General features: G+C 36.8%; 1 protein-coding gene across 10 annotated transcripts in view; it reads right to left on the minus strand.

Annotated features, from left to right (window-relative positions):
* Positions 1-14,376, minus strand: part of C2CD3 (C2 domain containing 3 centriole elongation regulator) — a 145,823-nt gene that overhangs the window by 107,295 nt on the left and 24,152 nt on the right. For 7 of the 10 annotated variants that reach the window (XM_078433102.2, XM_078433096.2, XM_078433097.2 and 4 more), the window contains exons 6-8: positions 8,541-8,673; positions 7,934-8,092; positions 467-614 (exon numbers count right to left, since the gene is read on the minus strand). In XM_078433102.2, the coding sequence (XP_078289228.1) occupies positions 467-614; positions 7,934-8,092; positions 8,541-8,673 (440 nt within the window). The remainder of the gene's footprint in view (positions 1-466; positions 615-7,933; positions 8,093-8,540; positions 8,674-14,376) is intronic. The other 3 variants (XM_078433098.2, XM_078433099.2, XM_078433101.2) reach the window with 2 other exon arrangements.

Below are 14,376 nucleotides of genomic sequence, written 5' to 3' on the forward strand. Positions count from 1 at the left end.
CTGCATTAGCTCTTCCTTAGGAGAGGTCTAAGGAAGCCACATACTAAAACCATAGGCTTTGAACTCAGGTAAACTTGAATTTTAACCTTGGCTCTAACATGTGTCCTTGGACAAAATTCTTAAATCTGGTTTATTTATTTTTTTTTTTAAGTAGGTTCCATGGGGCTTGAGATCAAGAGCTGGATGCTTAACTGACTGAGCCACCCAGGGCACCCCCATCTTTTTTTTTTTTAACTAAGCCCTATACCCAACACGGGGCTTGAACTCACAGCTCTGAGATCAAGAGTCGCATGCTCTATCAACTAAGCCAGCCAGTTGCCCCTAAATTCTTAACTTTACTAGGCCTGTCTCCTCATCTGTAAAATGAGATATGTAAAATGGATAGCTTTCTGTCTGGCAACATGCCTTTACCTAATAATATTAATACTCATGTTCAATTCCCAAAGCAGCAGGTTTAATGACTTACAGGTGCCGTGTAAAATAAGCTCTCCAAGAGACTCTGGTCATACTGAGGGTCATTCAGCTCACTGCTACAGTACACATCACTCCCAGGAGATGGGGAATCTGGAGGAGAGCCTAGCCCATTCCAGTAATGACCTTGGGATAATTCAGCACTGTAGAGATAAGAAAAACAAAGCAGAAGAACTTTAAAAGAAGCTTCAGTTCAACTGTATTTTTTTAATTAAAAACTTTTAAGTTTTAAACATAGAAGAAATGTGTTAAGCAGAAGACTCACATTAAACAGAAGGACTATCTGATAAGTATTTTCATATTGTATTCCCCCTCCTCTGGGATGATAACAGCTAGTATTTAAAAAATACACTACTGACACTGATTGTGATCTCATTTATTTAACAAACATTTTTCTGGGCATCTATTATGTGCCAGGCAAGGTGTTTGTTAGGTCTTGAATGATACAGAGATGGCTAACTAACTTGCTGTATATTCTTGCACTGCTTATGACCTAACAGGGAGAAGAAGGTAAAGAATCAACTATAATTTAATGAGTTAAATGCTTATGCTGTTTTTGTGAAGAATTCATAAATAAGCCTTTTTCCATTAAGCAAAAATATGTGTATTTTGGGTTAATTATGCAAGATTAATTCTATGTGTGATATAGAAATAAGTAAAACAGAAACCCTACTTACAAAAAGTTTGTAAATTAATAAGGAATATAAGCATACAAGTATGTATATATTTCATTTGTTTTTTTCTCGTGTAGTAACTAGCACTGAATGAACATCTGTAAATGGATTTATTGAATTTATTTAAAAAAATTTTTTTAACGTTTATTTATTTTTTAGAGAGATAGAGTGTGAGTGGAGGAGGGGCAGAGAGCGAGGGAACCAGAATCTGAAGCAGGCTCCAGGCTCTGAGCTATTAGCACAGAGCCCAATGCAGGGCTCAACTCACAAACTGCGGGGTCATGACCTGAGCCAAAGTTGGACGCTCAAATGACTGAGCCACCCAGGTAATGAACCGGTTATTAATAATAAAAGCAATAATATTTAGTAAATACTTAATATGTACCAGGTAACATGCTAAGCATTTGATTTATTATTAATTCTTTCAACTTTGCTTCCCATTCATGTTAGTTGCTATAATTTTACCCCCCCCCTCCTTTTTTTTAAGTTTATTTAAGTCATCTCTACACTCAAAATGGGCCTCAAACTGAAGACCCCAACACCAAGATTCAAATGCTCTTCCAACTGAGCTAGACAGGTGCCCCATCCTCTTCTTTAATTTCCAAAAAAAAACAAAAACAAAAACCAAACCAGCACATAATTACTACCTTCAAGTTAGATCATTTTCCTATAGTTTTTGGAACAAACAGATGCTCAATAGATATCTGCTCCTTTCCTCACCTTTTTTTAATCTACAGCAGGGTTTCTCAAACTTAGCACTACTGATATGATGGGTCAGATAATTCTTGGTCATTGGGAGCTGTTCTGTGCATTTTGGATCCCTGAATTCTACTCACCATATCTCTGTAGTACTCCCCCAGTTTTGATAATCCAAAATGTGTCCAGACATCACCAAATGTCTCATGGGGCTGGAAGTAGGGGAGAATAGTTCCCCAGTTGAGAACCACTGATCTATAGTAATCTAATAATCTCTCTCAAAGGTGAGAACTCCCTAACTGCCAAAACCCAACTAACAACTTCCCAATCCACATGGCTTCTCTGTAGCACCAGAACACTGCTCCTTTTTGAAGTTCTACTTTTTGGTATCTTACATAGCAATCATTTACTGAGGTTCCCGTCACTCAGTTACTTGCTTTTTTCCCTCCTGCATCACACACCCTTAAAGTTAAGATCTCCACTGTTTAGAATGCAGTCCTCTCCTTTTAATACTTTTTTACAATTAACATTTCTTTGAATGTATTCTACTGTCTATGACCCATTAAACAGGCATGTTGGAGTGGTGAGAGCAGGCATCTTTTGTTTCTCACTTTACAGGAAAAGCATTCAGTGTTTCATTATTAACTATGATGTTGGTTGTGGGCTTGTTGTTCATGGCCTTTGTTATACTGACGTACCTTGCTTCTATGCCCAGTTTGTTGAGAGGTTTCATCATGAATGGGTGTTCAATGTTGTCAAATGCTTTTTCTGCATTTACTGGGATGATCATATGATTTTCACCTTTCATTTTGTTAATATGGCATACCATATTTACTGATCTATGGATGTTGAACCATCCCCGTATCCCTGGAACAAATTCCACTTGATTATGGTGTATGATCCTTTTAATGTACTGTTGAATTCAATTTGCTATTTTGTCGAGAATTTTTGCAACTGTTCATCAGGGATATAAACCTATACTTTTATTTTCTTGTAGTATCCTTGTCTGGCTTTAGTATCAGAGTACTGCTAGCCTTGTAAAATGAGTTTGGATGTGCTCCCTCCTCTTCTGTGTTTTGGTAGAGTTTGAGAAGGATTGGTACTAGCTCTTTAAATATTTGGTAGAATTCATTAGTGGGGCCATCTGGTTCCGGACATTTTTTTTCTTGGGAGGTTTTGGTTTACTCTAAGGTTAGATTTTGTTAATCTCCTTACTGTAATCAGTCTGTTCAAGTTTTCTGTTTCTTTATGATTCAGATTTGGTAGGTTGCATATTTCCAGAAATTTATCCATTTTTTTTTCAAATTTTTATTTAAATTCCAGTTAGTTAACATATAGTGTAATATTGGTTTCAGGAGTAGAATTTAGTCATTCATGGGGTCCTAGGTGGCTCAGTCGGTTAAGGATCTGATTTCAGCTCAGGTCATGATCTTGTGGTTCGAGCCCTGCGTCAGGCTCTGTGCTGATAGCTCAGAGCCTGGAGCTTGCTTCAGATTTTGTGTCTCCCTCTCTCTCTCTCTGCATCCCCCTCCGCGCCCCCTCATGCTTTGTCTCTCAAAAATGAATAAAAACATTAAAAAAAAAAGAATGTAGTGATTCATCACATATAACACCCAGTTCTCATCATAACAAGTACCTTTATTTTTTAAAAAATATTGTTTAATGTTTATTTATTTTTGAGAGAGACAGAGCATGAGAGCAGGGGAGGGGCAGAGAGAGAGGGAGAAATAGGATCCAAAGCAGGCTCCAGACTCCTGAATTGTCAGCACAGACTCTGACGTGGGGCTTGAACCCACAAACCACAAGACCATGACCTGAACTGAAGTCAGACATTTTATTAACTGAATGAGCTACCCAGGCACAAGTGCCCTCCTTAATTAATACCCATAACCTGGAATTTACCCATTTCTTGTAGCTCTTCCAATTTGTTGGCATATCGTTTTTCATGGTAGTCTCTTATGATTGTAGTAGTCTCTTATGATGTGGCATCAGTCATAAGGAATCATAAGGCATCAGTCTGCTACCAGTTCATGTATTCAAAAACCCCCCAGCTCTTAGTTTCATTGATCTTTTATATTGCCTTTGTAGTCTATTTCATATTCTACTCTGATCTTTGTTTGCTTCCCTCTGCTAACTTTGGGCTTAGATTGTTTTTTCTCTAGTTTTTTGAGGTATAAATTTAGTTATTTTATTTGAGACCTTTCTCATTTTTTATTTTTTAAAGTTTATTTATTTTGAAAGAGAGACAGAGAGAGTGCATGAATGCATTAATAGGGAAGAGGCAGAGAGAGTGGGAGAAAATCCCAAGCAAGCTTGGGATTGATCTCATGAACGTGAGACTCAGGGCTTCATCTCAAGAAGCATGAGATCATGACCCAATCTGAAATCAAGAGTGAGAGACTCAACCAAATGAGCCACCCAGCCACCCTACTTTGTTTTTTAATGTACATGTTTATACAATAAACTTTCCTCTTAGATCTGCTTGTGTTTCCAATTTCCTCTGTCTCAAGTTACTTTGATTTCCCTTTTGATTTCTTTGACTCACTAGTTGTTCAGGAGCCTGTCATTTAAATTCCACATATTTGTAAATTTTCTAGTTTTCTTCTTGAGATTTTTAGTTTCATACTATTGTGGTCAGAAAAAAATGCCTGATATTTTCATCTCTTTAAATATATTAAGAACTGTTCTGTGGCCCCATATATGATCACAGATAATGTTCCATGTGTGCTTGAAAAAAGTATGTATTTTGCAGCTGTTAGATGGAATGTTCTATATATGCGTATTAGCTCCATCTGGTCTGTGTCATTTAAGTCCAGTATTTCCTTATTGGTTTTCTGTCTGAATGATCTATCCATTGTGGAACATGTGGTATTAAAGTTCTCTGCTATTATTGTATTGCTGTTATTTATCCCTTCAGATTTACTCATATTTGCTTTACATATTGTTTCTTCATTTTCCTTGACTTCTTGTATTGAATTCTGTATATTTACACAAAACAGTCACCTGCCTTTCCTACCCATTTCAATGGTATTTTCTCATTCATACAATATGTAGGAATTGCTCAGTCTCTGGATCTTTTTCAGAGGGAACTGCTCTGTGTGTAGCTTTACATTCAATGTGTCCATGGGAGAACAGGAGTTCAGAAGCCTCCTATGTCACCATCTTGGTCAGTTCTCCGGAGTAGCTGATGTCATTCCAATTCTGATACTGTTTATATGACCTTTCTTTTTTTCTTTCTAGAAGTTTTTAAGATCGCCTCCTTTTACCCAGTATTTTGAAAATTCATGATTGTATATCTTGATGTGTCATTTTTCAGACCTTATGCTAGATTCTTTTAAAAAAAAGTTTCATTTAGACATAATTCACATAACATACAATTCATTCATTTAAAGTGAGAAGTTCAGTAGTTTTTAGTATATTTACAGATATGAACCATCACCACACTTTAAAAATATTTTCATCACCTCAAAGAGAAACTATGTATCCATTAGCTATTATGACTTACCCCCCATCATACCCAGCCCTAAAAAGCCCCTGAATCTACTTTTTGTTTCTCCAGATTTGTCTCTTTTGTATGTTTCATATAAATGGACTCATAAAATATGTTCTCTTTTGTGACAACCTTCTTTCATTCAGCATGTTTTCAAGGTTCATCTAAGCTACAGTATGTTATCGGTACCTTATTCCATTTTCTGGCCAAATAATATTACAATTTATGAATACCCCACTTTTTTCTTCCCTATGTATCATCTCATGAACATTTTTAACTATTATGAATAATGCTGCTATGCAAATTCATGTACATGTTTTTGCATGGACTTATGTTTTCATTTCCCTTGGGTGTATACCTAGGAGCTGAATTGCTGGGTCAATGGTAACTCTACCCGTTAACAGTTTGAGGAAGTGATTATTTTCCAAAGTAGCTATACCATTTTACACTGCTGTAAGCAGTGTATGAGGTTCCCAATTCTCCACATCCTCACCAACACTGACTATCTGACTTTTTGATTCTAGCCATCCCAGAGCATATGAATGGTATCTCACTGTGATTTTGATATGCATTTCTCTGACAACTAATGGTGTTGGCATCTTTTCTTGTGTATATTAGCCATTTCACTATCTTCTTTGGAGAAATTTCTATTAAGATCCTTTGCTTATATTTAAAAAAAGTGTTTTTTAATGTTTGTTTATTTTTGAGAGAGACAGACAGACAAAAAGAGAGAGAGAAAGAGACAGACTGTGAGTCAAGGAGGGGCAGAGAGAGAGGGAGACACAGAAACTGAAGCAGGCTCCAGGCTCTGAGGTGTCAGAACAGAGCCTGACTCAGGGCTCGAAGCCATGGACTGTGAGATCATGACCTGAGCTGAAGTTGGATGCTTAACTTACTGAGCCACCCAGGCACCCTGGGGAGGTGGGGGGGCATATTTTTAACTGAATGATTTGCCCTTTAATTATTAAGTTGTATTAGTTCTTTATACATTCTAGATATAAGTCCTTTATCAGATTTGAAAATATTTTCTCCATTTTGTGGTCTTTTCACTTTCTTAATAATGTTCTTTGAAGCACACTTTTAATTTTCATTAAGTCTGATTTATCTATTTTTTTGTTGCTTGATTTTGATGTCATATTGAAGAAACCTTTTCTGAATCCAAGGTCATAAAGATTTACCTCAATTTTTGTTAAGACCTTTATAGTTTTAGCTCTTCCATTTAGCTATTTCATCTATTTTGAGATTTTTTAAAAAATATGGCTTGAGATAAAGGTCCAGTTCATTTTTTGGCATGTGGCTAGCCAGTTGTCCCAGTAGCATTTGTTGAAAAGACTATTTCCCACTGACTGAACATCCTGTTGAGTATTAGCTGACCATAAACACAGGTTTATTTCTAAACTCATTTTTATTCCCTTGATTTATATATCTGCCCTAATGTCAGTACCAAACTGATTTGATTACTACTTCTTTGCACTAAGTTTTAAAATGAGAAGTAGTGTGAATCCTCCCACTTTTTTCTTTTTCAAGACTGTTTTCGCTATTCTGGGTCCCCTGCAATTTCATAGGAAGTTTAGAATCAGGTTGTCAATTTCTACAAAGAAGTCAACTGAAATTCTGAGAAAGACTGCACTGAATCATGAACATGGGAATTTTTTCCACTTATTTAAATTTTTTAAAACTTTTTTTGATAATGTTTTGCAGTTTTCAGAGTTTATGTTTTGCACTTCTCTTGTTAAATTTATTCCTAAGTATTTTATTCTTATCAATGTTATTATAAATGGAATTGTTTATTAATTTCATTTTTGGATTGTTCATTACAAGGATACAGAAGTATGACTGATTTTGTATATTGATCTTATATTCTGCAATCTTCCTGGTTTTATTTTTTTAGTGGATTCTTTAGGATTTTGTACAGATCAGATCGTGTCATCTGTGAATAGAGATAGTTTTACTTCTTCCTTTCCAATTTGTATCCCTTTTATTTTTTTTCATGCCTAATTACGTCGGCCACATAGGTAATAAGAGACACAATAAGACCCTGAATTAAGCTGTATCTGTTTAAAATCTGAGTTCTGAGGGGTGCCTAGGTGGCTCAGTTGGCTGAGTGTCCAACTTCAACTCAGGTCATGATCTTGCGGTTTATGGGTTTGAGCCCCGTGTCAGGCACTGTGCTGACAGCTTGGAGTCTGGAACCTGTTTTGGATTCTGTGTCTTCCTCTCTCTCTCTGCCATTCCCCGCTTGTGCTCTCTCTTATTCTTTACCAAAAATAAACATTAAAAAATATATATATAAATAAAAAAATAAAATCTGAGTTTTGAAAATTATACCCTAACAGTGGTATTGGGGAGAGAACTGGGAGATAACAATAGAAAGGTGGAAGACCATTCTGTAAGTGAAGCTAAGAATAAAAGGCTAAAGACTGGATTTTTACTTAGTAGGTAATAAGTAATGATTGTTATTTAGTATGCAAATAATCAAGAGATTGACTTGGAAGTCAATTGACTAAGGAAGTGTTGCTTTCAGAAGATAAATCTGTTAACAATATACACAATGAATTGAAGGAAGAATTTAAAAGGAAGAAAGATAGTTAAAAGCCCTTACCTGCCCAAGAGCAGCTGTATGGCTCTGGTGTCAGCTTTTGTGTCATGTTTCCAAAATGTATTCTTAGTTGGAGGGAGGAGGTGATCTTCTATGTGGTCTTTAAATTGGTTCTTAGACAAGGCTTTGATTCTATGGTATGGAAAAGTACTTTCTGAGTGGCTAACATAGAGGAGAAATCTAAATCAGAATTAACTGAGCTAAGAGATAGTACATGGAGATGGTTCAATATATAAAATTGAACACACTTTAGACTTAACTACCTTAAATATATATAAAACTTCACAACTTACAAAACCCTTTTCTACCTTAGAATGTAATTTGATTTCTGTCAGAGAAGGAGAAAGTATCCCCATTATACATATAAGCATGCCAGTTTATAGGGAGAAAAGAATTTAGCCATTTACATAAATTAGCAAATGCCAGCGCTAGGTCTAGATGTTGAGTGTCTTAACTCCTTATTTAGGCTTCCTTCCTTCCTTCCTTCCACTACATTAAGAATTATTTGCTGAGCATTTCTAAGATTATTTAGTCTATAACTTAACAAAAACACACATTAGCAGCAATTAAGAAATGAACTGTTAAGAATCATGTTTACCCTGTAACTTACTGTGTTGAGGCTCTGAGGAAATCTTCCTTCATGGGAGGATGAACTTCATCCAACAACATGCTAGTATCTGGGCTCGATTTCATTGCAGAAATCACCATGGCATTACGCAGTTTATTGCCTTGTTCTAATAGAGCTGAAGAGGGCAAAAGCAGAACATGGAAAATCTAAAATCCAATAGTAATACTTGCAATATTCGGCATCTCTCCTTCTATGACCAGACTTAACCTAGTATATTGTAATGACTTACCCCACTAGCTTGAGAATTGTCTGCCTTCCCCACCAGCTTGAGAATTTCTTGAGGATACTCCCTTTACAAGAAATGTTTACTGAGCTATTATGGGGACTGTTTCAGATGCTGGCATTACAGCAGTAAATGAAGTCTATTCTGGAGGGAGGTCAGTGTGTCTAGGGTCATTATATGGTGGTAGGTCATTATATGAATGCATGGACTCTTCCAACTGGTATTTGTACATAATAAAGTTAATAATGTTTACATATTATTTTTGTATCTAGATATCTTACTGAATTCTATTATTTATAATAATGTCACTATTATCCAAAAAACACTAACTACACCAGCTAAAATTTATAAGCCATAGTGATAATCTATTCCAAATTTATACTTTACGAATGAAGAAAAGAATGCCAAAAAATTCCCAGGACTTGTCTAAGATCATACAACAGGTTAATAGAAAAGTCAAGATGAAGGCTTCAGAGTTTCTGATAAGAAAAATTTACCTAAGTGGGGCACCTGGTGGCTCAGTTGGTTAAGTACCTGACTTCAGCTCAGGTCATGATTGTGTGGTTTGTGAGTCTGAGACCCACATTGGGCTGTCTGCTGTCAGCACAGATTCTGGTTCAGATCCTCTACCCCTCCCCCACTCACACCATCTCTCTCAAAAATAAAATAAACATTAAAAAAAAAAAAAGAAAAACCTACCTAAGTAAATTTACTAAACTTAGGCAACAACAACAATAATAGCAATGATAATTTACTAACTCTTAACCATGTGCTGGGCACTACTCTACATATATTATATATTAACTCATTTAATCCTCCTAAGAATTCTCTGAGATAGGTACTATTATTTTCTTCATTTTACAGATGAAAAAAATTGAGGCACAGAAGATAAGTAACTTGCCCAAGTTATACACACAGTATAACTAGTATGACTTCACATCCTATGATTTTTATTTTTTATTATTATTTTTTTTAAGATTTTATGTTTTTAAATAATCTCCACACCCAACATGGCGCTCAGACTCAGAACCCTGGGATCAAGAGTTGCACACTCCACCAACTGAGCCGGACAGGCGTGCCTACATCCTATGATTTTAATTACTATACTAGATATGACCCTACTTTAGTCCTTAGACATCTTTTTAAAGCTTAGGACCAGTGGCATTATTCCAAGGAACAGTGGAAAGTATTATGTTCTTGAGGTTCCAGAGTTGCTTTGGAGGTTAACTGAGACTAGACACCAAGTGCCCATCTCTCTTAGTCTAGAGTTTTAAAGCTTCCAAAAAGAAAGAAGATATGGTAGTCAGGCCAAGGGGGGGAAAAAAAGATCCATAAACATCTAACATTTGTTAGTATAAAGAATTCAAAATATAGCTTAAAAAGTAAAAAAACAAAACAAAACCCGAAATATCATATGTTCAATGAAAACACAACTAAACTAAAAGAAAATAAAGATCGACCATTCAGAATTCTAAGATAATTCCCCCCAGGATTCCCAACTCTGGTGTACACATATCTTCTCTCTGATTCAAACATTCATCTAAGTGCTGTGAAGAGATTTTGTAATTATGTTCCAAATCAGTCAACCTTAAGATAGAGAGATCTTCTTGGTTGCCCAAACCTTTTTTTTTTTTTTGTCTTGTTTATTTATTTTTGAGAGAGAGAGAAAGAGACAGAGCACAAGCAGGGGAGAGGCAGAGGGAGAGGGAGACACAGAATCTGAAGCAGGCTCCAGGTTCTGAGCTGTCAGCACAGAGTCCAACGTGGGTCTCAAACCTACAAGCCGAGAGATCATGACCTGGGCCAAAGTCAGATGCTCAACTGACTGAGTCACCCAGGAGCCCCTGCCCAAACCTTTTAAAAGCAGAGTTTTCCCTGCCTTTTTGCAGGTTATGATGTCCGAGATTTGAAGCAGGAGAAAGACTTAACGTATCCTTGCTGACTTTAAGGTGGAGGGAGCCAAAGGTCAAGAAATGTAGGCAGCCTCTAATATGCCCATTAATGTCACTACCCAGGAATACTTATCGTTAATATTGTGATATATTTCTTATAGTTTTTAAAATTATGTATACACACACACGTATTTATATATTTCCTCTTTTGTAAACATACATATACTGTTTTGAAATTGCTTTTCACTTAATATACATTAACATTTTTAATGTAAATAATGGTAGCACAATAATTGTTCAGTATTGTTTTTTTTTTTAAATTTCTTTAAGACTCAGCCAAAAAAAATGATTGTCTTGTTTATTCAATGGGAAAGGGTGAGGAAAACATGGACTTGCTGGCATTGGAAATTTGGCTAAAGATTGCTATGTGACAGAAAATTCTTTTAGTTTCTAGTTGGTACTTGGCTTTACTCAGTACAGTTTAAAGTTCTTCAATGAGGTGGGCACACTCAAATGTACTATGAATAAAGTGGATAATAACAAGCAGTGTTGATAGTAAACTTCAATTTCAGGGCCATGTAGAAAAATAGTTTTTCTACTGATACCCAAAATGTTTCTGGAGAAATAATAGCCTTGGTACTTTATGATCTAACCATACCCAACTATTTTCAATTCCATAAATACAATACTTCATGTTCTCAAAGCTCTGGGTATTTAATTCCATCAAAGAATTTATCATACAGTATTATAATTGTCTATCTCACCCAATCAACTTTGAGACCAGGGATTGGCTCTTGCTGATTTTTATATTCTCAGTGTCAATACAGTGCCTAGTATATATCAGGCATTTGATAAAACGTTTTAATAAATACTTCCACTGTTGTTTATATCATACGTAATTGTACTACATCTGCTTTGGAGTCTGTTTCCTTTATTAGACTGAATTCCTTAAGGTCAAAGACTATACGTTATTTATCATTGTACCCCCAATACTCAAAACAATGATTGATCTAAAACAATCACTCAAAAGATACTTGGAGTCTGCTTGGGATTCTCTTTCTTCCTCTCTCTCTGTCTGCCCCTCTCTCGCTTGTGCGCGCAGACATGTACTCTCAGAATAAATAAACTAAAAAAAAAAAGTTTTTATCCCTGTTAAATAAAAATTCCTCAGAGAATGGAATAATTTAAAAGTGACTTAATCAGTAATTTATATCTAAATGGGAATAGGGGGGCGCCTGGGTGGCGCAGTCGGTTAAGCCTCCGACTTCAGCCAGGTCACGATCTCGCGGTCCGTGAGTTCGAGCCCCGCGTCGGGCTCTGGGCTGATGGCTCAGAGCCTGGAGCCTGTTTCCGATTCTGTGTCTCCCTCTCTCTCTGCCCCTCCCCCTTTCATGCTCTGTCTCTCTCTGTCCCAAAAATAAAAAAAAAAAAAAAAAAAAAAAAAAAAAAAAAAAAAAATGGGAATAGGTACTTAAGATATTTTCCAAAAGCAGGTTTTAAAAAGGAAATAAACCTTGAGGAAAACAAGTAGGACAAGTCTGAGCACAGATGGTCCATTTATTGGCCTCCGTGTGGTTTCGTTGTTGAAACAGCCATTCTTGGAAAAGCTTTTCTAAAGTCAAAGACATGGCAACTAAAAAACATCTGATCTCCCCTTCTCAAGGGGAAGCTTGTACCTACATTATAAGAGCTGTCATGGCATCCTTCTGCACCTCAACTCAGTAATCATTTCCTAAATAAAAAAAGGCATTCAAGTGAGTTCAGGACAAATGTTTCCCTTGTTTATTTTCCACATGCCATGTGCACAGCCCCTGCTAAACTCAGGGAGATGTACAGCTTCTGGTTTTTGTTCTGACTCCTTGCTATCTATTCTAAACGCAACTCTCATAAGAAGGATGTGCAGTTCATGTTTCATAAATACTAGCCAGTTCACCAATTCAGCTCTATACCTCTTTTCTGGTGTCATGTCAGTATAATAAAGACCAGGAAGACATTTATATTTACAGTATTTGTTACATCCCTCTCAGAATCCCAGCTCTAGACCTACTTTAGACTAGAGTGGGCCACTTAACCTTAGTTCTCCAGAATCTTGTGGTTGGAAGGGGCCTTAAAACATCCTATCTGTCCACTTGAAAATTCAATACAATCTGAAAAAGTCCCATCAGAAGGTGAACTAGCTCATGCTTGACCATTTCCAGTGACAGAGAATTCACTACCTCTTGAAACTGTCCTTTCCTATTGTGTGTAGGTCATACTATTTTTTGTGTGTGTGATGTTTATTTTTAAGAGAGAGAGACAGACAGACAGAGTGTGAGAGGGAGAGGGGCAGAGAGAGAAGGAGACACAGATCCAAAGCAGGCTCCTGGCTCTGAGTTATCAGTACAGAGCCCAACATGAGGCTTGAGCTCTTGAACCGTGAGATCATGACCTGAGCCAAAGTCAGACGCCCAACCGACTGAGCCACCCAGGCGCCCCTGTACAGGTCATACTATTAACTCAGGCTGAGTCACAATCTGTCTTGTTTCATCTTTAAGACAACTGATCCTCATTAAATCTCATGGAAGAGACTACACATTGGCAGTCCATGTGCTGTACCTGTCATATTTTGCTTGGCTTGGACAGTAGAGCAGAAAGGTCTTTTTTTTTCCTTCATTTTTTTAATGTTTATTTCCTTTTGAGAGAGTGAGACAGAGCATGAGTGGGGAGGGGCACAGAGAGAGGGAAACAGAAGCAGAAGCCGGTTCCAGGTTCTGAGCTGTCAGCACAGAGACCGATGCTGGGCTCGAATCCATGAACTGTGAGATCATGACCTGAGCCAATGTCAGACGCTTAACCAACTGAGCCACCCAGGCACCCCAGAAAAGTCCTGATTTAAGGAAAAATGAAAAAAAAAAAAAGGCAGGCCTAGGTAAACAATGAACCTACAGTAGGATAAAGCAGAGGACCTTGCCTTAGAGTCTAAAGGCAATAATGAACTAGAGCTGAGGAGCAGCTACCCCTTTGACAGGACAGGAGCTCCCTAATTCTGAGCCTGTGTTTTCGTTTTTAAATGGGGATAACAATCCCTACCTCACTTGGTTTTTGTAAGATTATGTGGATAAGGTACTTGGCATAGTATCTAGCACATAATGAATGCTCAATAAATGATAGCTGTTTTTGTGAGGCTAAATAGCTCTTGGTGGTCCCTTCCTCAACCTGGTTACTCTCTTTAGAAGGAACTCATCTTCTTTAGATCTTTACTCATGTTACTTTTTTAATGAGGCCTTCCTTTGCCAACCTATGTAAAACTAAAATCCCCTTCTCTCATCTGCCTTCCTTTGTTTTTTTCCCATTGCCATTATCATCATCTAACACTACATACTTACCTATTTACCTGGTTTATCATTGGTCTTTCCATCTAGAATACAAGGTCCATGATGCAGAATTTTGTTTTTGTTTTAATTTAAATTGCTGTATTCTGACATGTAGAAGAATGCCAGACATATGATAGGTACTAAGTAAGTAACTGCTTAATGAGCAAAAAATATCTTTCTCCAAGTCTGGTGACTATACAAAATATTCCAGGTGTGAGCTGACAGGTGCAGATAGTATAGTATAGTATATTGGGATAATTCATTCTTGTTAATGTAGCCTAGGATTGCACTGAAGATTAACATTAATAGATCATAATCAGAGTATATTTTTTAAAATAGGGGATCACAGA

Source organism: Panthera onca, chromosome D1 (assembly GCF_046562875.1).
Source record: "Panthera onca isolate mPanOnc1 chromosome D1, mPanOnc1 haplotype 2, whole genome shotgun sequence".
Lineage (NCBI taxonomy): Eukaryota > Metazoa > Chordata > Mammalia > Carnivora > Felidae > Panthera > Panthera onca.